The sequence below is a fragment of the Globicephala melas genome, chromosome 6 (assembly GCF_963455315.2).
Source record: "Globicephala melas chromosome 6, mGloMel1.2, whole genome shotgun sequence".
NCBI classification, from domain to species: domain Eukaryota; kingdom Metazoa; phylum Chordata; class Mammalia; order Artiodactyla; family Delphinidae; genus Globicephala; species Globicephala melas.
In genome coordinates, this window is record NC_083319.1 from 12,103,114 (window position 1) to 12,127,850 (window position 24,737).

Below are 24,737 nucleotides of genomic sequence, written 5' to 3' on the forward strand. Positions count from 1 at the left end.
TGAGGGAAGACAAGTCACTTGAGACCACGTGGCCAGTATCATCAGAGTCCAGGTTCAAGTCCAGGTCTTTCTCACCCCAAGACATGTTCTCTCCCCACCATGTTGTGTTACCTCAAATGGATCAGAGTTCTTTTTTAATTTTTTTAAAGATGGCTTTACCCCAAAAAAACCAAAACCAGCCCTCTGGTGTGCCAGTTGTCACGCTGTACTGTACTTATTTGTTCCCTGAATTAGGCAAGATTCCTTGGTAACAGGAGCTTTTCTTTTTTATTTTTGTTATGGAAAATTCAAATATATACAAAATAAATAAACTATGTATCCACTGCCCAGCTTCTGCAACCATAAACATTCTATCATTTAAAAATTTTTTAATTATGGTAAAATATACATAACATACATTTTACCACTTCAGCCATTTTTAAGTGGACAGCTCAGTGGCATGAAGTACATTCGCGCTGTTGTGCAGCCATCACCACCATGCATCTCTAGAACTTCTTTCATCTTGCAAAACTGGAAGTGTGTGGTCTTTAAGCAACAGCTCCCTGTCTCTCCCGCCAGCCCCTGGCAACCACCATTCTACTTTCGGTCCCTATGAAGTTGACAACTCTAGAGATAAGTGGAATCAGACAGTATTTGCCCTTTTGTTGCTGGCTGATTTCACTTAGCGTAATGCCTTCAAGTTTCATTCATATTGTGGCATGTGCCATAAATTCCTTCCTTTTGAAGGCTGAGTAATATTTCATTTTATGTATATTTTGTTTATCCATTCATCTGTAGACATTCGGATTGCATCCATCATTTGGCTTTTGTGAATAATGCTGCTATAAACATAACATTCTGCCATTCTCGTATCATCTCTACATACCTCCATCTACTCCCCACCCGTCATTTGATTATTGGTATTACTTGTAGGAACTGTATTTTATTCATCTTTGTATTCCCCTAACTCAGAGCCTGGCACACAATAGGTGTTTTAAAAATGTTTGGATGGATGTGAATCTTCCAAAATTATCATTTTTTTAAAATTTAAGCAAGGTCCATAAAGAGTTGGACACCTCCTTTTTTCCTTAGAATTTCCGGGTAAATGTGCACATAAAATTTTGATAAAAATTAAATTTGTGAAGGAAAATAAGAATTTGATACTTTGAGTATGGATCTGCAGAACAAGGAAAGATGCCAAGGAATCTGATGGGAGATTTTATTTTTATGCCAGTACCCACAATGCTGTGGATAAAAGCCATTTATTTCTGGAAGTATCAAAAACCTTTGGAATCACCAACTTCACCTGTTAACATAGATGGACTCATTAATAATGGAATTTCCAATTGATTCCATGTGTCAAGAGAATAAACCAAGAGTAAAACTTGTCTTTCCATAACAAAGTCCTTGATAGGGTTAAGCAGCTGTGTTTAACTGTCCTTCGGGTCATAGATGGAAAACTCTACTAATGCGATCTGAGCTTGAATGCTCACGGCCTGACTTGCCTGAATTAACGTCGCTATCAGTCAGTAACCCCAGCGCCTAGAGTGTCGCCCAAGAAGACAAAAGGTTTAATCCTAACAGGAGCCTAACAGGAGAACTAAATCGGCACTTCTTGTAAAGGAGGGAATTAACGAGACACCTTGCCTTCTCCCCTCCGCTGCAGAGAGCAGAGTGGGGGCAGCCATTTCAACCGCAGGAGAAGGTGGACAAGTGGGTGCAAATGGTTAGGTGTCCAGTTGGTTCCATGACAGAAGGAGCACCTCCTTCACGACGCCTCGCCTACTCCCTCCCGGGAGTTGTTTGTCTCCGAGGGGCTGGTACTCTGAGTGTCCACTAGGAGAACATGAGGGGCTCCCACTTTAAAGAGAACGCTTGTGCTCCCCAGCAGGTGTCCAAGCGCAAGCAAAGCTGAGGCCCCAGAGAAAACCCAAGTCTGTAGCAGACCGTGCGTGAGATGGCTGAGCTCTGGAGGCCACCTCGTATTAAACCCCGACTCTGCCATGTGCGGGTCATGTGACCTCAGGCAAGGTACCCTACCTGCTGTTCTGTAAGGATCAGGTGAACCGTGATCATTGTCATTTCCTTAGAAGGTGAGTTGTGCAGGGGAATGCGCCCTCTGTGCCTGCTGCCGGTCAGACCTTTATACATGACTCTGAGTGACAGTGCAGGGTTAGGGTAGAACAGTTGCCCCGAATGGGTGGGAACGGCTCACCTAACTGACTCACCCTTCCAGACTCCACTGAACGTGCCGACTTCTCATATGTCCGCACCCGCTGCCCTGCAAGGACCAGCCTTTTCCTCTCTGACTCCAGTGCGTATTTTGCCACCCAGCCCAGCAGCACGACACTGTAGCCAGTACTTGTTTCCATGTCCAACTGACACTGCTGATGTTGTTCTTTAAGCTCTCTGCGGAAAGAGCCCCCCTTGTCGACGTTTCCCCTGAGTCTTTCCCATCCGTGCCCATGTCCTTCTGTTCGTTTTTATGGCGCAGACATCTGACCAGGGGATGTCATCTCCATTAAGTAGACAACAGGCCCCCAAATGTTCTTGTCTGCCCAAAGATGAGATTCTTTCTGCTCTCCTACAGCTAAAGCCTGCCTCAGGCTACTCTTCCATGCAAATTCGGTTGCAGACTCTCTTGAATTCATTGGTCTCTCGGCAGATTTCTCCTTCCTGGCAACACTGGGCCAAAGCTCCAGGAGTGAATGCTAACAGCTCCAATGAGCATTTCCTCTGAGCAGCTCTAAACTCCCTGGACATAAGCGTCACTCAGCCTGGCCTCGTACTCTGAGACCTCTCCACCATCAGACTAAGCGGTGTCTCAGCCACACAGAGATCGCAGGGCTCATGTGACAGGAGCCAGGCCAAGCACATTCTGCAGCTCTTTAACCAAAATCCTCGAGCTTCTATCTGGGGGCTGGCTGCTGCACTGTCCCCAGGGAGTATAGTGATGCGTCCAGCAGGGCCTCTGCCCTCTCGAGCTTCTGGTCACAGGGACACCACTGAAGATTACCCAGCACGCAGGGTGCACAAGGCACTGTGGGAGCACTGAGTAGGGGTGAGTGACTGCCGCACACAGGCCTGTGTTTGAAGCATGACAGTCCAGGTGGAAGGAGTAGAACTGGCAAAAGCACGGAAGAAAGTGGGAAAGGACGTGGCCTGTGATTAGGAGACACCTCTGAAGCATAAGGTGTACGGGGGAGCATAGGAAAGTGACACAAAAGGACTCTGGAAAAGCGAGGACTCTCTCAGCTTAGGAAAGGTTTGTTTGCCTGACTAAGGAGCAAGGACTTGTTCTTTCCTCCCCCGCACAGGAGCTCGCGTGTGTGACACTTGCTGTTAGACAAACGGGGACTGTTCCTGCCCCCATGAAGCTTATAGTCTAGTGCAAGAATTAAATAATCACAAAAATGTAACATCTCCACCATCAAAGTTCTTGAGTAGGATAGTGACATGATGCAGTATGCATTTTAGAAATCACTCTGGCCAGAAGGATTGAAGTGGACGGGGAGGAACGAAACAAGAGAGGGACATGAAGCTGAACGTCCACCATGGCAGTCAGGCCCGTGCCAAGGGATAGAGAGCAGGGGACAGACAGATGAGACGTTGCAGTGGGAAAATGGGAAAGACTAGGGAATTGATAGGTCTGCTGTGAGTAGCTATGGATAATGATAACTTCAGAAAGAAAAAAAGATTTAGAGTGCAGTCCAAATGGGATAGTAATTGGGAGTTTTGGCCATTCTGAGTTTGAGGTTCTGGTGGGCCATTCAGGTGGAGATGGAGACATATGGGTTTGGGACAAGAGACGTCTGAGCTGATGGTGTTTATCAGGAGTGATCAGTGTACGGGTGACACTGTGCTCGTGGATGAGGCCTCCTGGAGAGAGAGTTAATTGCCCTGCTGTGGTTCCACGGGTGAGGAGCAACACTTCTAGGCCACAGGAATGGAATTCCAGGTGGGCTTCTGTTGGTTCTCACTAGCTGATCTTTCCACTGTTCAGCAAGGAAGGTATAAATCCATGCCAGAGTAATAAATGTCATGAAAACCCTTTTTCCTGAGGAACTGGTGTGTATTTTTTCCTCACAGACAATATAACATTTGCATTGTTCCCTTCTTGCTTCGGTGGCAGCCAGGAAGCTCAGAGCTAATTTTGTAACTGAATTTTAGAAACCATATAGGATCTGCATATCCAGATACTATTTTCCCAAATAAATACGTTTTACATATTTATGTATTCTCCAGCGCTGATTTTTTTTCTTTGTTTTAGGTGCTCATGTAAGCTGCCTCAGATTCTTTGTAAAATTAGGTGAGGTGTAACTGTATAAAAATAAACATTCCCCTCACCCTAGTATTTTAGGGTCATCCTTATCACCCTTGAGCAGTAGGTCTGCCCAGTTGCTGAGCTAATATTGGCTGGATTTAAGCAGGAGGGACTCTTGGAATTTACAGCCGCTACACAGTAACTTTAACACTCACCTAACTCATTAAAGCAGGATAAAAGTAGAGCTTCAAACATCTGTGTTTGCCACCAAGTCTGTGAAGGGAGAGGTACCTTTAATTTAGTTCAACATGTAAAAGTCTGATCTTTCAGAATTGAGAATACACTGTTGAAATTAAAGACTTGTCTGTGTAGATGAGTACCACATACCTTCAAAGGAGGAGTGAGGTGCTGACTACAAAGATGGGTGGTTTTTTAAGCTCAGGGTGTCTCTTCTTGACTCATAAAGTGTAGTCCTCATCAAGCAGCGTAAGCACAAAGTTGACTGGATGATAAATCTTATTTTTGATCATCCCTGGTTTTTAATATAATTAATTATTTTAAAATTATAACTCGCTACTGGTTAAGCTCACTCTGTAAATAGTTTCCACACTGCGTTCCACGGCTGGTGCCTTAGGGACTGCAAAGGGGCAAGTGGGGGGCGGGGTACCACCCAGCAAGGAGAGCCCAGCCTCCATTCCTGCCCCCAGCCCTCCCAGAGCAGCTGGGCTGTTGAATGCGGCAGGTCTCCTTCTGCCTAAGGTGCTGTCCAGAGAAAGAGTTCCTCTCCTGAAAGTGAAAAGAAGAGTTTGGAAATTATCCCCCCCGAAGGGCACATGCCACTAACTTGCTGTTGGGGTGTGCCTGTGGCTGATATGGAAGGGGCGGGGTGGGGTTTGGAATACTGCCTTTGGTTCCCACCCTGCCTCTACCCTACGACCTTGGGAGATGTCTTTTCCTCTCTGAAATAACCTCCTCATCCAGAGTAGAATGCCATCGAGCATAACAGCCACTTCACAGGTAAGTGAGGATTAGATAAATCAGCAGATGTAGGAGTGCCACCTAACAGAGTTCAAGCACTGATCTCTCTCACTCCATCCCTCTAACCCTCCTCTCCCCGTCTCATCTCTGTCTCCCAGGAGGAGCCAATCACCTTTTGCGAGGAAGCCTTCGTGTCCCACTATCGCTCCGGAGCCATGAGGCAGTTCCTGCAGAACGCCACACAGCTGCAACTCTTCAAACAGGTGCCCGGCACCCTCGCCTGTTCTGCACCTGGGTCCCTGGTGGGGTTTCTGCAGCTGCCTCCACTCTAAGCACTGAGGCTGCAGGCATGGGGGGAACGCAGGCCTCAGCCCAGAGAGGCCCAGAGTCTGGGGAGGGAGATTGGGTGAGAAGGGAGCTCAGCCACCAGACGGAGCCTTTGCAAATATGCCATGCAGGTTTATAAGTTATCATAAACACGCAGCGAGTTTTTCAGAAACTCGCCTTTTTAAGCTCACAATCCCAAAGACCCTTTCCTGTCTTGGTTCTTTGGTCATCTACTAAGGAGCCCAGCTGAACGTCCTTTCCCCGTTCCTTTGCACTAGCTGTTACGCTTTTGTTCTTTCTTTGTATAGTTTATCGATGGTAGATTAGACCTTCTCAATTCCGGTGAGGGCTTCAGTGATGTTTTTGAAGAGGAGATCAACATGGGCGAGTATGCTGGTGAGGGCATTTCGTTTTTCTTTCTGAGCTGTGGGCTGTCTGTGGGATTGGGGTGTGTTCGCTAGGAGCGGCAATGACTTCTTTTTTCCTTCACTGGGGATTAGAGAGACTGATTGCAACCTTGGCCTTGAAGTGTTGGAATTCCTCTTCATGTTCTGATGAGAGGCACACTGGCCCATCTGAAGTCCTCTGTGCTGGGGTCACTTGCTTCTCCTGGGTGGGCGAAGTCTAGGTAACGTAGTGGCCTGCATGATGCAATGGAAAGCACATGAGGAATCGAATTAGGACACCAGGATTCACTGCCCAGCAGTGAGAACTTGGTCGAGTCACTTCACCTCTTTCAGCTGAAGTGTTCTTATCTGTGCATGGAGTGTAACGCTGCCTACCTCACAGGAGTCCTGTTGAGATTAAATCAGAGACCCCAAGGAAAGGTTTGTGCAGTCGCCCAGGACAGACCCTGGCAGAGGATCGCAGCTTAGTCGATGTTTCTTTAAAATGTGAAGATCATCGTGGGTGCCCTGTCTCTGCAGGCCTTTAGAACCAGAGGAATCATCCTCTCATTTTTCAAAGGAGGCATCTGAGGCCCAGAGAAATGTTAGTGGCTGACCCTGCCTCCTGAATCCCAATCTGGCTGCCTTTCCAAGACCCAAAGCCTCAGTCTCTGTCAGCAAAATAAAACTAAATGCAAAACAATAATAATCACACTGCTAGCCCCCTCTTATTGCTGGGCGTGTGTCTGGTCTCGACTGAGCTGATAATCCAACTGGCAGTCCATAAACTCATAGAGCCAGGTGTGATCTCACCTACAGACCCCTTTGTCAGGCCCTACCAGCCTGTGCTGCATGGAGAGCACAGTAATCAATAAAACTGGTGTGTGAGTCGTTGATGAGCATTTCCTGGACATCTGCTGTGTCCACAGCCCTGTACAGTAAGAATGGGGGGCCCAGTTCTGCCCTCAGGGAACTTTTAGACTGATGGGAGAAAGCTCATAACTAAAGACAAATACAGACTAAGCCACTGCAGGAAAAGGAGCAGACGCGGGGTTTTGTGCGGGTAGAGCAGGGCTCTATTAATGCTCGCTCTGTAACATGAGGGCTTCACAAAGCAGGCGGGTTTTGAGTAGCGTTCTAACAGTTGAATGTGGGTTCTGGGGAGAAGACAGGCTTTATGTGTTGCTAAACTAAGTCTAGTCATTCGGACTCCTAGAAAAGCTGTCTGCTGATAAGACCTACTTATCCCACCAGATAAAATGAATCAGTTCCTCACAGCACCTCCTTTTTCTTTCCCTGTCACTGCTTAAGCATGAGAAGGGCCGAGTGTATGTCCAGCAGTGTGCTTACACTGGACACACGGCCCTGTGGTTCCTGCCCTGGTGTGGCTCACAGAACTTTAGAGAACGTGGACCTCTGAATGGGTGTTACCTATTCTAGAGGGCTGTTGAGAGGAAGGAGTAAGAGAAGCTTACAGAGGAAATGACTGAGCTGGTCCCTGCAGCAGAGAGAGCAGGGAACGGTGGCCAGGCAAGGGGAACAGCATTTGCGAGGGCATGGACGGCTTGGAGGAGGTGTGGCCAGGGAGCCTGAGGTTGTGCAGGATGGAAGCACAGGATGGAGAGGCAGAGGGTGGGTAGTGCCAAGACAGGACAGGGGAAGAGAGCGGGGTTGCTAAGGGGCCCGACTTCTATCCAGTAGGCAAGGAGGAGGATTTGGGTTTGTACTCGGGGCACTGATAGGATCAGATCTCACTTTGAGAAAGGAAACCTGTGGCAGAAACTCCTTCAGGGAGTGGTGCATGGGAGCCTCCACGTGATTCCCCAGATTTTGAACTTTCCAAGTCCTGCTTGCTGAAAGCAGCTTGAGGAACTCCTGAGGGCATACACATGACTTCTTTAAATACCAGCTTCTCTGCTTCTTCCTTCCCCAGGGAGCGATAAACTGTACCACCAGTGGCTCTCCACAGTCCGGGTAAGTGTCACCCCCGCAGAGCCACCTGGGCCCCTCCTTAGCCTCCTGGCAGCCCTCCTCTTCCCCTGCCACCCACCAGGCTGTCATTCGGCCCAGGGCGCTCTGTTCTCCCAGCTGAAGATGCTTTTGTTTGTAAAGCCAGGCCGTTCTCGGGCCAAGGATGAGACTGTCCAAAGCCATCCCTCGGTGAGGATGATGAGAGCCAGGGGAAGCTTCCGTGTCTCAGGAAGCAGGCCAAGGCGTGTTGAAAGGATGTTGCCATCTTAGAGCATTTTGCGGGGTCTCCTTCTAGGGCCAGACCAGTTGGGAACTCTTCATGGGAAAACCAAAAATTCGTGCCTCTTGCTGCTCTGAATATGTTTCACCGCAAAGGCTCCTGAGAGGATGGAAAACGCACCCCTGAGAGTTTTCATCCCCTCGCTGTTGTTGTGAACAGTTTTTTATTGTGTTGGAAGCCAGGTGCTTAGGGCTTCAGAAGCCACTAAAGAATTCAGATGCTTGCCTTTCCTTTACGTGGGTTCATTAGTGAGTGTGTACCAAGGGCTTCTGTGTGCTGGGCGCCACGCTGGGTGCTGGGGAGACAGTGGAGAGCAGGACGCAGGCCCTGTCCTGGGGGAGCTCCCGGCCTTACTGGGGAGGCAGGCACATAGACGGGCAGCTCCGACATAGTGTGACAAGTATTCTCTCCTGCTTGTGGGCCAAGTGCGCTACTGCCAAGGCAGGTTCCTTGGAAGTGGCTGCAGTGGGCCGAGAGTAAGCAATTCCTCAATGAAAGGCTTCTTTTGTTCCTCTCATATGGCCGAACACGACACTTGGCAAATCACAGACAAGCAATAAGGACTTGTTGATTGATTGATAAAGGGAGTTTTAATACTCTAAAGAACCATTGAAATAGGATACTGAGTAATTTTGGAAAGCAGTGTGGAATGTGTGAGTGGGTGAAAATTTCCTATTATCCTACAACAGAGAATGCTTTCTAGGTCAAATTTTGAAGTTCTTAATTAAAGCTCAAATTTCTAATGCAGGCAGTTACCAAAAATTGTGCTAAAAGTTAATCCTAATAATTACATAGCGTATCTTACTCTAGTTGTATATGCACTGGATCAGGTCTCTCTCTCCATTCAAATCAGTTGGAATTACCACAGATCTGATTATGTGATGCATTTGGTTAAAAATCTTCTGGAGTGTGGAGTCCTTGTACTGGCCCTCTGTGGGCTGACCCTGTCTGGCTCTCAGCCCCACTTGCCAGTCCTCCCGCGATGCACGGCCCTTGTTACTCACAGAACACACCATGGCTTTGCAGCTTCTGCACTTATTTATGTGCTGTTTCCTGTCCCTAGAATGTTCTTATCCTTCCTCTCCCCACCATGAGCTCCTACTCATCCTTCATGGACCAAATATTTCATCCTCGAAAGCCTTCTCCGCCCTTCCACACAGTGAGCTGCCACCACCCTCGTGCACACGGCCAGTGCGGCTCTCACCATCTTGGGTTGCACTTGTTTACCCCCCAGACTGGAGGTCTTTGAAGACAGAGACGGGTCCTCCGGTGGCTCGGTACCCTCAGAGCCTAAGCCAGGACGTCCCCACAGTGAGCCCTCACAAAACGCTTCATCCACATGCGTTGCCTCCTCTGTGTACTGGGAAAGCCTTCCCTCCTCCTTTTGCTCCCCTGCTCTCCTGAAAAAACAGAGCCAAAGAATCGGTGTGTCGGATTTATACTAAAGTATAAACGACGAACGTCTGTGGCTATTCATTCTCTCCCTTTGTCAAGATGTATGTGTTAGGGAGGCAGCCTACCACCGTGATTTTTAAAAAACAACACAGAAAACCAGGGTGAGGAAAGAAGGGTTCATGGCTTAAGGTAGCCACAGTAGCCAGATAATCTTGCCTAAGTGGGCCCCCAGTTTCCTGCCCTGGCTCGGTGTTAGTTAGAGTCCATTGTTATTCAACTTCCCTTAATGTTGTCCGTGGTAGCTGGAACTTCTTGAGAAGCTGTAGATCACTCTGAGGAAACCCTTGCCTCAGAGAGCCTGTGACGAGCTTTCCTCCCAGCCAGTGGACAGGCGCCAAGCAAACTACTGAGCCTGGGGTCTCCCCGCTCAGCTAGTTTATCTCCATCCTCATTCGCCACCCGCTCCCATACCCCCCCAGAGGGATTCCGCCGTGGCCGTAACTTAATTGCCCGGGACCAGTCACCATCTAGGGCTGTTTCTCTAATTAAGTTACACACTTATGAAATGTGGCTTAACTTGATTAAAGAGAAGAGGTCTTTGTTGGTGTTGGCCTACTATATCTTCAGTCCAAATTGCTAACTGGCGTTTTTATTATAGAAAGGAAGTGGAGCAATTCTGAATACTGTAAAAACGAAAGCAAACCCAGCCATGAAGACCGTCTATAAGTTCGTAAGTACTGGTCTTGGTCTCAGGATCCCAAGAGATCTGTTCCTTAGCATGACGAGACTCTTAAGTAGTCCTGATCCTATGTTGCAGAGATGGTTCGGGGGCTGCTGTGCAATTTCCTAAAGCTCTCAATGCTCTTAGAATTATTTGGCATTGATGTTTTATGACAGGTCAGTGACATTTTTAATTTAAAATGTTTCTACACACAGTTGCTGCAATAGAGAAAAGGGAGGCTACTGGTTTTAGCTTTTAAAATGTAGACAGGGTGGCTAAAATTCAGGCTGCTCCACGCCTACATCCCTGAGAACCAGAGGTGTGGTCTGTCAGGTGTTCTGGCAGACCTTTCCTACACGTATCCTTGTTAGAATGTTAGAATAAAGCAGCTCCTTTACAGGTTACTGAAGAGTGCTCCTGGTGGGACACACCCCCGAATTTTTGTCCCAAATTCTTCATCGTCTCTCTCATCACTGCCCTATATAGGAAATGCATTGTTTGTGAAACTCGTGCCCACAGCAGAGTGAAAATAAGAGAACACACCAGTTCCCGATGCTCCATCTTTTACGGGCCTCAAGTATTTTTTCTCATGATTTCTCTTGCTTGCTAATTTGACTCTGAGCCACTTAACTGGGGTGGTTTTGTTTTATTTCCATTTTTAATTTTGTTAGTCCTTTCTGTGCTTAAATTGTAGCTATTTTAATGGGGCGGGTGGCTGCCAAGAGAACCACACAGGTCTTAGAATGACAGAAAATAAAAGCCAGGGTGTCTGCCGAAATGAGATTTAAGAAATGGCACCAGAGGAACCCAGTGATGTGTCTGTTCAGCCTGGGCAGAAAATTGGTCCTGAGGCCCTGCCCTGGTGAAGTGTAATAGATATTCTGAATCTTGCAGCTGAAGAAGCTTCTGCTCTCCTCTTACTGGTAGCTGTCACCAGGCTGCGGAGATAAATAATTACAGAGAGCAGAAGAAGGGCTTCGGAGGGGAAAAAAAAATCAGTCCCATCAAAATGCAGAAAATAAAATCTCTGTAGCCTCTTTAAGGGATTTTTTTTTTTTTAACCTTTCAACATTGTATTTGTTTTCATAGCCATTATGTTTTCAACTTGATGATCCCATTTTTCCTTCCTTTTTCTAGTAATCAGAGAAGGTGATTCACGATGGACTGAAATCAAGCATAGTCCCTGCTGGAAACAGAGAGGGAATCTTAACTTAAATTAATTTTTCATGCAGGCAAAAGATCATGCAAAAATGGGAATAAAAGAGGTGAAAAACCGCTTGAAGCAAAAGGTACTTGAAGTTCTTATTCAAAATGTATAAGCACCATGTATGAAATGCGTGGCCACAAGAAAGTACGATGTGATCAATAGAGGCTGTTCGACACAGTGTTGTCAGCACACTTCAAAATGCATTACCAGCTGTCCGGGAGTTTTCACACTGTTATAAATATTCACAGACAAAAAACTGTCTTCAAATAACATTAAGACTGGCTTAAACCCACAAAGGCAAGCAAGTTCAGAGTTACCACTGTCAGTCTGTCCCCTGCCCGCCCCACCGGGCCTGAGCTTCACCAGGGTCCATACAAATTGGCTCGGCCTCCCCGTCCCGGCACCACCACCGCCTACAGCTGACCTCTGCGCCGGGGCCGACTGTAACCAAAACCAAGAAGCATCTCCAGGAAATGACTGCCATGGTTCTGGCACGCACGCGGCCGCCACACAGAACAGGGCACAGAGGGTGGGTTTGAGGAGGACACTTCGGGCTCTACTCACAGTTCATGTGTGAGACTCAGAGGGGCAGGGAGAGGCTCTGATTGTCTTCTCGGACCATCAGTAAAATCGTATAAAATCATACAAACTACATCCTGACCAAGAGTCCCCCTACCTGATTCTCTGGACTTGTACAGAGAGGTTCATACAACAGAGAGGGCATCTTTATATTGTTATGAATATCATCGTCATTAATAGCATTGCCAGCCTTCGTTAAGCCCTTTCTAAGGGTGGTCCAGGCCAGGAGCTTTCACATTTAATCCATAGAACAACACTGGGGGGTCTTATTCTCATTTCATGTGTAAGGGGACCACGGTTCAAAGGTGGCGTAATTTGCCCAAGGTCATGCTGTTCGAGCCTGGCAGAGCCGGGATTCGATTCCTGATCCATCTACCTCAATGTTTGCTCTTACCACTCTAGTATTTCATACTGCCTTCCTGAAACAAGTGTTTTGTTTTCCAGAAGGTGTTTGAGATCACTTATTTCATTATTCCCACACCCCCGAAATTTACCAGGCTAATAAGGGCCTTCGTCTGTCTCGGCAGTTTTTTAAAAATTGAAAGCAGTTTTAATTTTAGGAAGTCAGAAAGGACCTCTCATTAACTTGAAATGGTCAAAGGAATTGATTCCTTAACTTTAATTGCAAAATAATTTGTTCTGACTAAGATTCAAATGCTTAGTTTCAGCTGAGAGTGAATTTTTAGCAGCTGAGATTCAAGTCCTGAAATTAAAATCTTGCTAATGTAAATTCACATAGACCTTAACTGTGGTCTGTTGCACCCTGCCAGAGACTGGCAGGTGGAATTCTTTACTTGGATGTTATTTAAGTCCCTAAATATACCTTTTTATCTCCTATCCCAGTCACATGTAACTGAATTGGACTGCTGATATAAAATGGAGGGGCAGGGAGGGCGGAGCTCTCACCAGGTTTTCCCTCCTTGATAACTGCATCGGGCTAGTATTAGAATATTACCTAAAGTAAGCAAAGAAAGGGTCCCTCCTCAAGCAGAGGACACGTGCGCCTCCTTGGTCAGATCCACTCTCTGCAGGCCATTGCCTCCCTCCTCGTATGAGTAAGCATCGGGCCTTAAGAAAATCCCCTTTTTATGATGTGTAACATTTCTGCAGATAACCAGTTAAGCTCAGGTTTTTGATGTTGTTCAAAGGTTCACTTAAACAATCTAGATCACTCTCCTTCACGCCATCTCCCTTTCCTTTCCTTGATGGTATCTGAGGCAGAGCCTTTTCTCCCCTTCTCCTCTTCCCCCGCCAGTCTTTTCAAGAATAGCTTCAGGAGATAATGTTCTGTAGAGAGTGTCAGTACATTTCAGGTGACACAAATGGTGACGGCATTTCATAGAAATGCGGCTTGTCACCATCGGACTGTTGACAGATCTATTAGTGCACCCTTTTCAATTTTCACTTTTCCCCCCCTTCGGTTTTACAGATTTCTTCAGACTTGATATTTTGCAGTTGTTCTTGGAAGAGCTATTTTGTAATTGAAACTCTAGCATTGTTTGGGACAGATGGGACCAGGTCTTCCACAGTGCTGCAGCTCCCCTTCCTGAGCTAATTTAGGATTTGGCTTTGTCTGACCTCTCTCAGTGCGGTAGAAAATATTTCCTTGGCTTTTTTGTTCCTCTCCTCTGCCCCTTCCCCTTTACGTGGCAACATATCTGTGTGGCTCCCTCGATGCGTCCAATACAGACATCTCAAGTTTGGTTTCTGCTATGAAATTGAGGCAATTCCCAACAAAGACCCAATTTTCAAATGTACTGGGTTGCCACCTGGCCTCCTCTAACTCTGCATAGCAATGGTGACCCCTCAGGTATAATCAAGAACCCAACCTTGCCCTCTTCACTCTCGCCTTGGGTTTGAATTGCAAATAGAAAATGTGGGGCTGACCTGTGGAGAGGTCACCATGGTGTGTGGAGGGTCCGTCTCTAATACGACTGAGCAGGGCCCCTTCTCCATCCCTCGTTCATTTGTGCTGCAGACTTTCAAAGCATCTGAAAGAGGCGCTTTCAGGGTATCCGTGTGACCATTGGCAAATAATTGTTAATAGAGACTGTAGTGTGGCTTTATTCCATACCTGCTCTGCTTCGGCCCAACAACAAAAAAAGAAGGAGGGATAACACATTTCTCTGGATAAATGGAACAAGGTGGTCAAGTTCTTCTATAGCTTGGCCTTCTTTGAAGTTTAACTTGCTCAAAATTAGGAAGAAGAAGAAATGGCAAAGAATGCTACCCAGCCGTCGCTTTCTAAAGGGAGAATGCAGTGCTTTTGTCCAGAGCACCTCCCTGCCAGAGCTGGCCTGCAGGAGGATGCTGTGTGGCTGGGCTTGCGGCTCTCAACAAATCGCATTCTATTGCAGCGCCGTATGCAGCTGGCACCAGAATGCCCTGTTTTAAAAGCAGTGGCTGCACACACATTCTTTCTCACCTACAGGAAACATTAAGATATTTACATAAGGATGTCATTCTTTTGCCTGTCGGGGAACCTCTAAAAAATTATCTTTTTTCTTCAGTATCAAAATCAAAATGACTGAATCAACTGTGTCCATTTCACAGCCCCCCCTTTTTTTTTTTTGGCCGCACCACACAGCTTGCAGTATCTCAGTTGCCGGACCAGGGATTGAACCCGGGCCACAGCAGTGAAAGGGCCGACCAAGTCTTAACCATTGGACCACCAGGCAATTCCCTCACCGCCCTTTTTAAATCTTTGATCTTTTAAAGATAAATTGAGCTTGTTGATTTAGAGTCTGTGTGATTGAAAGGAGCAAACTCACAGTTGGGTTAGTGAAGGCTTGAGTTTCTGGCTAAACATTTCCTAGTGTATTGAAGAGAGTGAGGAAGCACGTGTAGGGCAGGGAGATCCCGGTAGACTCTTGTAGAACAGACGTTTTCACACAGTATCACACAACTGTCAGCTCCCTGTCTCCGTTGCAACCTCAATCACAGACATTCCAACTCTGGATACTATTTCGATATCAATATTCATATTGTAATTTGCATTTGCTGTAGTGTGAAGTAGACTGGAAAAGAAGGGCACTGCACAAATCCGAACATGGAGACCAGCAAGCTGAGTCAGAGATGGGAGGCCTCGGCCTCCCAGGAGGCTTTAAAGCTCGCCCCTGCAATGTGGAGTGGTGTTTAGGCTTCTGAGGCAGATGGATGAACCGAGTTCAGTGCTGGTTGTGTAGGATATTAACTGTGTGACATTGAGTAAGTTACTAGACCTCTCTGAACTTAGTTTTTCTCATTTGTAAAGTAGGGGAAATACAGATTTTTACTGGATTGTTGTAAGGATTAGAAGAGGTAATGGATTTAAACAGCAACACGTAGTAGCCACTCGGCAAGTGGGAGTTACCATCCCATCTGTCCTCTCACATCCCACACCTGGAGCAACCAATCTGTCCACACACCTGTGGGCACAAACCCTGAGAACATGGCTGGCGTGGGATCCTCTCCCTTTTAGTCCTCCACACACAGAGTAGTCTTCCAGGCACCCTGCTCCCTACCTCCCCTGGGCCAGGAATGTTCTCCTGGAACCTCTGCCTCATGAAGTCACATCCTCAGCTCCTTCACCCCAGCTCCCACCCAAGGCCACACAGAGCCCCCTTCCTTCTCTGGGTTCCTGCCTCCAGGCTTCTCCTGGGGACTCTGGCCCTGCCTTCTCCGCAGACAGGTGGAAATTAGATCCCAGTCATGATTTTTTATTCCAGCTTGGGGAAGGTGATACGAATCGGATTATTTTCTGACTCCTTTGATTTACCGAGGGATGGGAACTAATAGTGTCCCAGCTCTGAGCCGAGCTGAGGAGGCTCCTGGGAAGAAATCGGCCGCCCTGCAGTGGCCTCTGATCTGCAGCTCTGTCTAGTGTCTTCCTCCTGTGTGACTCTTCAGGAAGGAACGGATTTACACTTCCCACCAGATTCATGATTCTGTTTTGTTTTTTGTTTTAATTTTAATTTAATTAAGTTATTTATTTTTGGCTGTGTTGGGTCTTCGTTTCTGTGCGAGGGCTTTCTCTAGTCGCGACGAGCGGGGGCCACTCTTCATCGCGGTGTGCGGGCCTCTCACTGTTGTGGCCTCTCTTGTTGCAGAGCACAGGCTCCAGACGCGCAGGCTCAGTAGTTGTGGCTCACGGGCCTAGTTGCTCCGTGGCATGTGGGATCTTCCCAGACCAGGGCTCGAACCCGTGTCCCCTGCATTGGCAGGCAGATTCTCAACCACTGCGCCACCAGGGAAGCCCTTGGTTTTTTTTTTTTAATGACACTTTGAACATTTACAAATGAAAAACATGTTTGTTGGAGAAAATTCAACAAATCCGGCAAGCAAAAATAAAATAACCTCATTTTATAACCTGCATTTTCACTAACTGTATCCTGACCATTTCTCAGACCACTAAATGTTTCCTGCACATGTTGTTGTTTTAAATGGCTACACATAATTTTATCTGATGGACATACATACATTCATTAATCCCATTATTGGACACTTTAGTTCCCATTTTTTCTAGGCAAACGTCCTCATAGGTAAATCCATGGGGGAATTCTTAATTATTTCATCCAGATAAATTTCTGGAAGTGGAATTAGTGGGCCAAAGGCCCTTTACCTCTTTTAGGGTTTTGATAGGAATTGCAGTTTGTGTTCCTACCAGAAGGGTGTGAGAGTGCCCGTTCTCCCATACTCTTTGCTGATGGCATCTTAGTTAATTCTTGGAACACAGTTTCTTTAATCGTGAGCACCAGGAGTTGTGGTTTTGGATCCCTACACTGTGTAAGGTCTCTACTGGTGCCTACAGTAGAGGACGTAAACAGGCCCTATTTCTTTCCTGACTAGGGCTCCTCCCGCCCTGCTCTCTAGGACCTGGGAAGAAGCAGCCATCCTTCCCCAGGTGGAGGAAATAGTGAAGAAGTTAACAGACTGGTGGGGCGAGCTACAGGACTTTGTAAGAAGCCTTGGGCACCTTTGGTTCTTGTAACTAAAGAAAATTAGCGTGCAGCACTGCTTACTGATGCACAAGCACGTGTGTATATTGGACACATTTGCCTTCCAAATGTTCAATTCAACAAAGATTCGTCAGAAAGCATGTACTATATTCCAGGCTCTGGGGCAGAGAACCCAAACCCCAAGGCATTCAGTCTATAGGGATAAGATAAGTGTGCAGATAGCACACAGCACGGCAGCTTAGGATCAGTGTGACAAAGGGGTTTCTGAGGACGAGGTCACACCTGATGATTTGTTGAGCACCTTCTCAACTCAGAATACCTTCTCTTGTGCTATTGTCATGGGTCGATATGGTATAAATGCCAGAAATCACATTGCTCTGGGCTCCTCCACTTTCTAGCCGTGTAGCCTTGGGTAACTTGCCCTCTCTGAGCCCTGTTTCGTCACCTATAAAAGAGCGATAATCCTATTTACCTTGTGGCTCTTCTGGAAACTAAGTGTGATAGTGAAGGTCAGGGGTCTGGAGAAGTGACTTCAAGTAGTAGACACTCAGCACAGGGAAGCTCTTCCTCGTAGATGGTGCTTTTTCCATTTTGCAGGGAGTAAGGCTCTAGCGTTCAATTTGTGCAGGACTTTGACATTTTTCAGCGCTTCCTCACATCTCATCTCGTTTAACCCATTCTCTTCGTAGCTTTGAAGTTCGCCAAGCAGATGGTGTCCGTTGCAAAAATAAAGAAATAGGTGCAGAGAGGTTGAGTGAATTGGAAAGATCAGACAGGTAGTTAAATGGTAAAAACAAAACCTAAGAAATTTTTACTTAAAATTTTAACTTAAAAACTTAAACTAAGACATTTTTCCCAAAACTACCACAGACATTTTTAAAAATAGTTATCATCTTATAGTTTTCATTACTATCAATATTTTCTTTCTAGATTACCCTACTGCTTCATGTCTTTATTTTTTCCCCCAACCAATCATACACACATGCAATATTTTTCCTGAACTAAACGTGAATTTTTTTTTTTTTTTTTCCTGTTTGGCTTTACTCAACCTCTTATGTCTGTCCTCTCAGTAACCCCACTGTATCCAAAATGCCTCTTTTGCCCTTTGTTACTTTCTGACACAGAAGGAGCCCCTCCCCGTCTTTGTTCCACTTGACCTGAGCACCTTAGGGCAGCCCCTTTCCAAGAAAGCTTTTTCTAATTGGCTGGCGGCAACTTCTCTCATCACTGAGCCTCAGTCAGGCTAAGACTCGGGGGCCACTTGATGCAAGCCCTCCCCGCACAACCAAAAGGTCACCATTTCCCTGTGTTGTTACCAAGCAGTGCAGAGACTCAGCTGGGTGTGTGGAGTTGAACATACAGAGAAGAGGGGTGGGGGAGGGATCCCTATTGTTTATTTATTTTTATTATTAAAGTGTAGTTGATTTACTCGCTGTAGTTTATTGAATACCTTATTAGTAGGTACTCAGTTATTATTATTGAGTCCTGTATATAGGACACTACTGAGTAAAAACGTTCAAGACACGTATGTTGTTTAATCTCCTTTACTCCTCATAGCTGCCATAGCTCCATTTTACAGATGAGGAGACTGAGACTCAAAGATGTTACATGTGTTTCTTCCTTAATGCATTATTATTTAGTAAGGGATCACTTTCATCCATGTGTCACCGTTCTCTCTATTTGACTAAGTAAGAACAGCCAGTTGTCTTTTATGTGCAGAATTTAATGAGTACTAAGGGTGTGTGTTTTGTTGACCAAAGTGTGTATTTGTTTTTGCAATGAAAATCATTGGAAACTGTATTTATTATTTTATTCTAGCTGTTATTTTTACTTAGAAAAAAACAATGATTTAAATGTTTTTTACGTGTACATTTAATCTCTGCCTTGCTTCAGTGAAGATTTAAGCAAGTTTCATGACTTGAATAAAGCCATATGATCCACATTGCACAACTCGGCACCATCCACGTCCCAAAGAACCCATGGGTACAGTCAGCTGCCAGCGTTAGGCAGAGGAGCCATTACCTGCCTGTGGCACATTGGGATTTTTCTTTACCTTAAAATTTGACTTCATTCATCACAAGCACAGATTAAATGTAAATTTCTGATTTAAAAAAAATGACATTGGCTCCCTAAATACTCTCCAGGCCATAGAATCCTAACTTAGACTTCGGTCTCTTTCTTCATTCTCTGCCAGAAAGACTAGGGCTAAGAAAGAGGGAGCAGAAACACATCGTTTTCACAAACAGTAACATCATCAGTAAACAAATGTGGATAAAATGTCCACACTCACAAATAATCAAAGTAATGCAAATTAAAACAACAATGAGGTCTAATTCTTCACCTCTTAAATTAGCAATACATTTTTAAAACGATGAGGCTAACACGCACGGTGAAACGGATAACACATCCATGGCTGGTGGTTGGTGTAAATTGGAAAGCAGTTTGGTAGAATGAATAAAAAGCCTTAAAAATGTTTATGTCTTTTGATCAAGCAGTTTCATTCCTAGGGATTTCTGTAAAAGAAATAATACAAAAGAAAGAAAGACTGCAGTGTTTATCACTGTGATGTTTAGATGTTTAGAAAGTTAAAAAAAAAATTAGGAACAATCTAAATGCCCAGTAGTAGTAAGAATGGTTTATTAAATTATCGAGTATCTGCTCAGTGAAATATTATGCATCCATTAATTATCATTCTAATGACTGTGGAGCACCGTGGAGATGCTTATAGTAGAAAAAAACAGAATGTAAAACCATGCACGAGCTATGATTGCAAGTAATTTTTAAATGTCTGCATGTGGACAGAGTGAATATTTGAAAATTAAAATAACCGTGTAAGGTAGTAGGATGAAACATTCCCCCCCACACACACTATTGTGAATTATGATGTTATCTTTGTAATTTAATATGCATGATTTTGGTTTCTCTACTCCTTAAAAGTCAAAGGGCCAAGTTAGCCTTCCGTTTCCTTCATCTTTAGCAGGGGGATAGGCTCAGAATGTCCCAGAGGGAGTTCCCTGGCAGGCCTCTTAGCGATGGGGTTGGATGGAGCCCCTGTGCTCATGGCAGGGGTCATGACCCTGACACCAACCCCCTGACCGGACTTCTCCCTGCAGGACATCACCGAGAATGGCTGTGTCCCCACCACAGAAGAGCAGCTGCCGAAGACGGCGCCGTCCCCACTGGTGGAGGCCAAGGACCCCAAGTTCCGAGAAGACCGGAGGCCAATCACAGTCCACTTTGGACAGGTAGGTACCCTGGCCCTTCCATCTGGGCTTTTTGTTATGTTTCAGCAGACGATATAGCACATGTAACAGTTTTTCATTTCGGCTCTCTCTGGCAAAACAAAACAACTCCATGGAGTTTAGCACGTCTCAAAGGTTCGCTTGGTGCAAACATGTTTCAAAAAGGTGAATTTTCAGAAATTTTGAGGAGACAGCATGGCTCTGGTCGTAAACCAGCTGAACTGTTGAATGAAGTCATTAAATGCAGCTGCTGCCTCCCCACTCCAAGGTACTCCATTTAAGGTGCCTCTGTTAGCTAAGCATCTCATTAGAACACTTTAGCATCCCAGGCCCTTCTTTGCACCTTCAAATAAAAGGTAACAAGCAAAGTCTTAAAAAAAATCAATTAGGAGTTCTTTATTAATGTACTTCCTGAAAATCAATTCTGGGTGTCGTGCTTCTCAGAGTAAACACTCACGCTACGATTCTCATGATCCGATTCTGTAACCAACTGTTTTCGACCTGAGCGTTTAAAAATTGTCCAGTTGTTTGATTTTTTTGCTCTTAAGTAAAACATATAGAAACTGAAAATTTTCTTATCCATTTCCTATCAGTGGTTATATTTTTGGTTGAAAAAGGTTGTATACCTTCCTCTACTCTTGAATTAACTCTCTTGATTAGCAAAAGTCATATTTTTTTATTTGTGAGAAATGGCTCTGTTAGCAAGCTATGACTATAACAAGAATTTGCAAGGTTATTCATTCTTAAATCATCTGATTCTTTAACCATTTATTAGATGATGAATTCCATCCCCATGATTTAAATGATCTTCATGGTTTTATCTTAAATATGATGCTATTTTATCACCTAAATGATCTAGAAGCATGCATTTAAAACGTTCCTGCTTCTAGCAGACGTTTATCAAGTGCCTGCTATGTACCAGGCTTTGAGCTATTTAGAAATGAAGGGAACTAATGAAATTGTTGCTGTGGGTTATTATTGTGAGGGATGAGTTTGTTGAAACATTAGAATCTTCCTCTGTAATCGATATTTTTAGATAATACATTCATACGTCTTAAACTTGGGGACATCCATCCCCCTTTTCTGATTTTACACTTAAAAGGGATGTTATAAAAATTGAAATGTAGCCCAAGAAAGAAACGTCCACAGGGCAGTGCTCATCTGATTAATGATTATCTTCACATTGCGTCAGTGTTTGCACCCCTGAGGAGCTGCCTCCTCCTGGGGCTCAGGCCCGGCTGGAGAAATCTGCGCCCCAGTCCCCTGGCTGTGTTTGCTGAGAGCACAGCCTCGGTCGTCGCCAGCATGGCATTCCAGAGCCAGCTTCCTGCTTTCCTTTGTCCTCATTCCTGCACACACTAACCTTCCCATGAAAAGAGCCCCTCTCTGGAGTTTGGAGCCCATTACAGAGAAAGAGGGGGCGGGGGGGGGAGGGATTTCATGGTGTTAAACATTCCGTTTTCGAAACACAAAAAAGGAGGCCCTATTTGAAATGGAGAAAGACCTTCTTTCCATTTCAGCGAGAAGTAGAGATGCTTTAATGTCATTCCCAGCTAAATGCAGAATAAGAGCGTGTGTGCGCACGGGTGGGGGATAAACAATTAAAAAAGCCACCCCAAACTCTGTTGAAATAAGAGCTGTCTGTGCCTTCACAGGTCTGTAAACTGGAGAGGATGAAAGTGGCTTTTTTTCCCCAGTTTGTCACTTCCCTCACGTGGCTGCCAGCATTATGCAAGTGTACAGGAAGGCAGGGTTTTTTTTAATGCATGCATGTGGATTAAGGTCAAGCCCCAAGTATCAGCCATGCAGCGGGCTCTCCCTTACAGCTGCAGCCGCAGAGCCTACCCACAGCCGCGAGATGCCTTAATTGAGACGTGCTGTCAAAGTGACAAACACATTTGCATACAGTCTACACTCTATTTATTTTCTCTGGAAAGGTCTACAGTCTGCTGTTGGTTGAACATTCTTAATCAGTTTGCTGTAAGTGAACTGCCAGCCAGCTCACTTGTGCCGGCCGCTTCTTCATTAGGTGACAGATTAGCTGCAGGGGGGATGGGCCACAAAAACCGCAGACCTCTTTCTTTTAACTCTTTCCAGCTTTGCCCTGGTACTAGCTTGTCCTTCAGTCCTTCCCTGGGCGCCTGCTTTGATGGGCCATTGACCGGAACACGCAGCGTTTCTAGAGCACCTACTACCGGCAGACATGAGTTTTAGGGGCTAGGTATTCTCAAAGAAGTCCTTCGAGTTCCATTTCAGAATTTTTTGCCACTCTCTCCTCTGTACTCCATCTGTACCATTTTTTTTACTTGATATTTTTCTTTAAACAGACTCCAGCCTGACATTTATACCAACTTTACCCTCATCTTATGCAATGATTGTTGGTAAAACCATAGTTTGATGTACTGGTCCAGTGTTTTTCAAAGGTGTATCCAAAACAACTTTTTTAAGTGTCCATCCATGTATCACCTAAACTACTCATGTAGCCCCAGCAGTACGTATTCTCCTCTTGGAAAACGTGTCATCTCTGCCATAGTCCTTTGAGGAAGGGATCATTAGCTGTATTTTGTGGACCCAGAGCCAGAGCTCAGGGACCTTCCCAGGGCCACATTGCCAGCACAGAAACCCAGGACAGTTCAACTTCAGAACCCATTTCAGGTCCGTCACCAAGCAGAGACATCAGCTTCTGTTTGAAATGTCTAGTAAAACTAATGTGTCCTGGAAAAATAATTTAAGCTAGCCAGACAGTGTACACTAACCTCAGAAAGACCCTTGCCTTGAGTCTGTGTTCCTGTGGATTTCATTCTCTAAGAGCAGTTAGCTTTCCACTGGGGGCAGAGACTGTTGAGATCTTTATTACATTAATCCCTCCACCGTGCAAAGCTAGTGCCCATGGAGCCAGCCAGGGGACGCCATGAAGACGTTTGGCAGGGTGGCAGGGAGCCCGGGGGAGGCCTTTTCAGACCCCCTGGGGGAGAAAAGGTGCTCTCTTGCCTCTACTGCACCAGAGCTTCCTCTTTCAAGGCTATGACCATTCCTCCCTTTAATTCTGCATCTATTCATCCATGTATTGAGACCTACCATGTGCTTAAAAAAAAAAAAAAAGTACTTGTAGGGCGTTATAAGGGGGACAGAATAGCAAGTGGACAGCCCAACTCAGAGTGATGAGAACAGTGAGAGAGGTAAGCTCAGGGCACTCTGAGGGCCCCACAGGGGCAGCCTCTTCCCCTGCAGGACCACTGTCTGTAGACCTAAGCTGAACCCTACAACTGAAAGATATTTTGTCAACAAACTGAACTCACTAGCATTTCATTTGTTTTCTAAAGCAGACATACGTAACGCCCCTCAGACCTCATCATGAGCCATGTCAATAGTTCCAGACAAGGGCAAATAAAGGGATTTTTAGTTGGCTTCTACATCCTTATCATGTCTGATTTCTTTAAAGAGTTCAAAAGTCTCTGACTTGAGGGACTTCCCTGGTGGTCCAGTGGTTAAGACTCTGCACTACCAGTGCAGGGGGCCCGGGTTTGATCCCTGGTCAGAGAACTAGATCCCACGTGTCACAACTAAAGATCCCACATGCTACAACTAAAAGATCCTGCATGCTGCAACTAAGACCCGGTGCAGCCAAATAAATAAATAAATAAATATTTTTTTTAAAAAAAAGTCTCTGACTTGAGAATACCTATTCCTACCTTGGAAAATGTTTAGGTTTAGGGAGGCTGTAAATAGCTTTTCTTTGTTATTTTTTTAAGCAGTGTTTTTGGTATTTTTAAAATTTTATTTATTTTTGGGTGCATTGGGTCTTCGTTGCTGCACGCGGGCTTTCTCTAGTTGCAGTGAGCGGGGCTACTCTTGGTTGCTAATGTGTTTGGGCTTCTCATCGCGGTGGCTTCTCTTGTTGTGGAGCACGGGCTCTAGGTGCACGGGCTTCAGTAGCTGCGGCGCTCTCGGGCTCTAGAGCGCAGGCTCAGTTGTTGTGGCTCACGGGCTTAGTTGCTCCGCCGCATGTGGGCTCTTCCCGGACCAGGGATCGAACCCACGTCCCCTGCGTTGGCAGGCGGATTCTTAACCACCGCGCCACCAGGGAAGCCCCCTATAAATAACTTTTTTTATTCTCCCAAGTTCAGAATCAAATGAGAAATAAGGCCCAGGAGACAGTCAAATGAGGTAAAAATGCCAGCTTTTTTACCAATAGGCTAAAAGGAGAATACTGCTTTAGACCTGAGGCCAAATGGGCTTGCTGAAACCTCACCTCCAAATTGAAAAGACTGAGCTACTCCCCACAGGAGACGTGGACAATTGCAGGCAGCGCCCAGGGTGCCTGTGGACTGACTGATGGGCGGGGGCGGGGCCCCCGGGAGCACAGAGCCTGCTCAGTTCCTTCTCCCAAAGTCAGAGGGAAACACTCCTCCCCTGGGCAGCTGAGAGCAAGAGGGCGCAGAGAGAAGCTAAGGGCTCCCCCACGCTTTTC

General features: G+C 45.8%; 1 protein-coding gene across 3 annotated transcripts in view; it reads left to right on the forward strand.

The window, feature by feature from the left end:
* Positions 1 to 24,737, forward strand: part of DENND1A (DENN domain containing 1A) — a 532,587-nt gene that overhangs the window by 458,587 nt on the left and 49,263 nt on the right. For 2 of the 3 annotated variants that reach the window (XM_070045680.1, XM_060300451.1), the window contains exons 13-18: positions 5,380 to 5,484; positions 5,857 to 5,944; positions 7,868 to 7,908; positions 10,239 to 10,310; positions 11,534 to 11,590; positions 20,138 to 20,269. In XM_070045680.1, coding sequence (XP_069901781.1) covers positions 5,380 to 5,484; positions 5,857 to 5,944; positions 7,868 to 7,908; positions 10,239 to 10,310; positions 11,534 to 11,590; positions 20,138 to 20,269 — 495 coding nt within the window. Of the gene's footprint in view, positions 1 to 5,379; positions 5,485 to 5,856; positions 5,945 to 7,867; positions 7,909 to 10,238; positions 10,311 to 11,438; positions 11,591 to 20,137; positions 20,270 to 24,737 lie in introns of those variants that run through there. The other variant, XM_060300453.2, reaches the window with a different exon arrangement.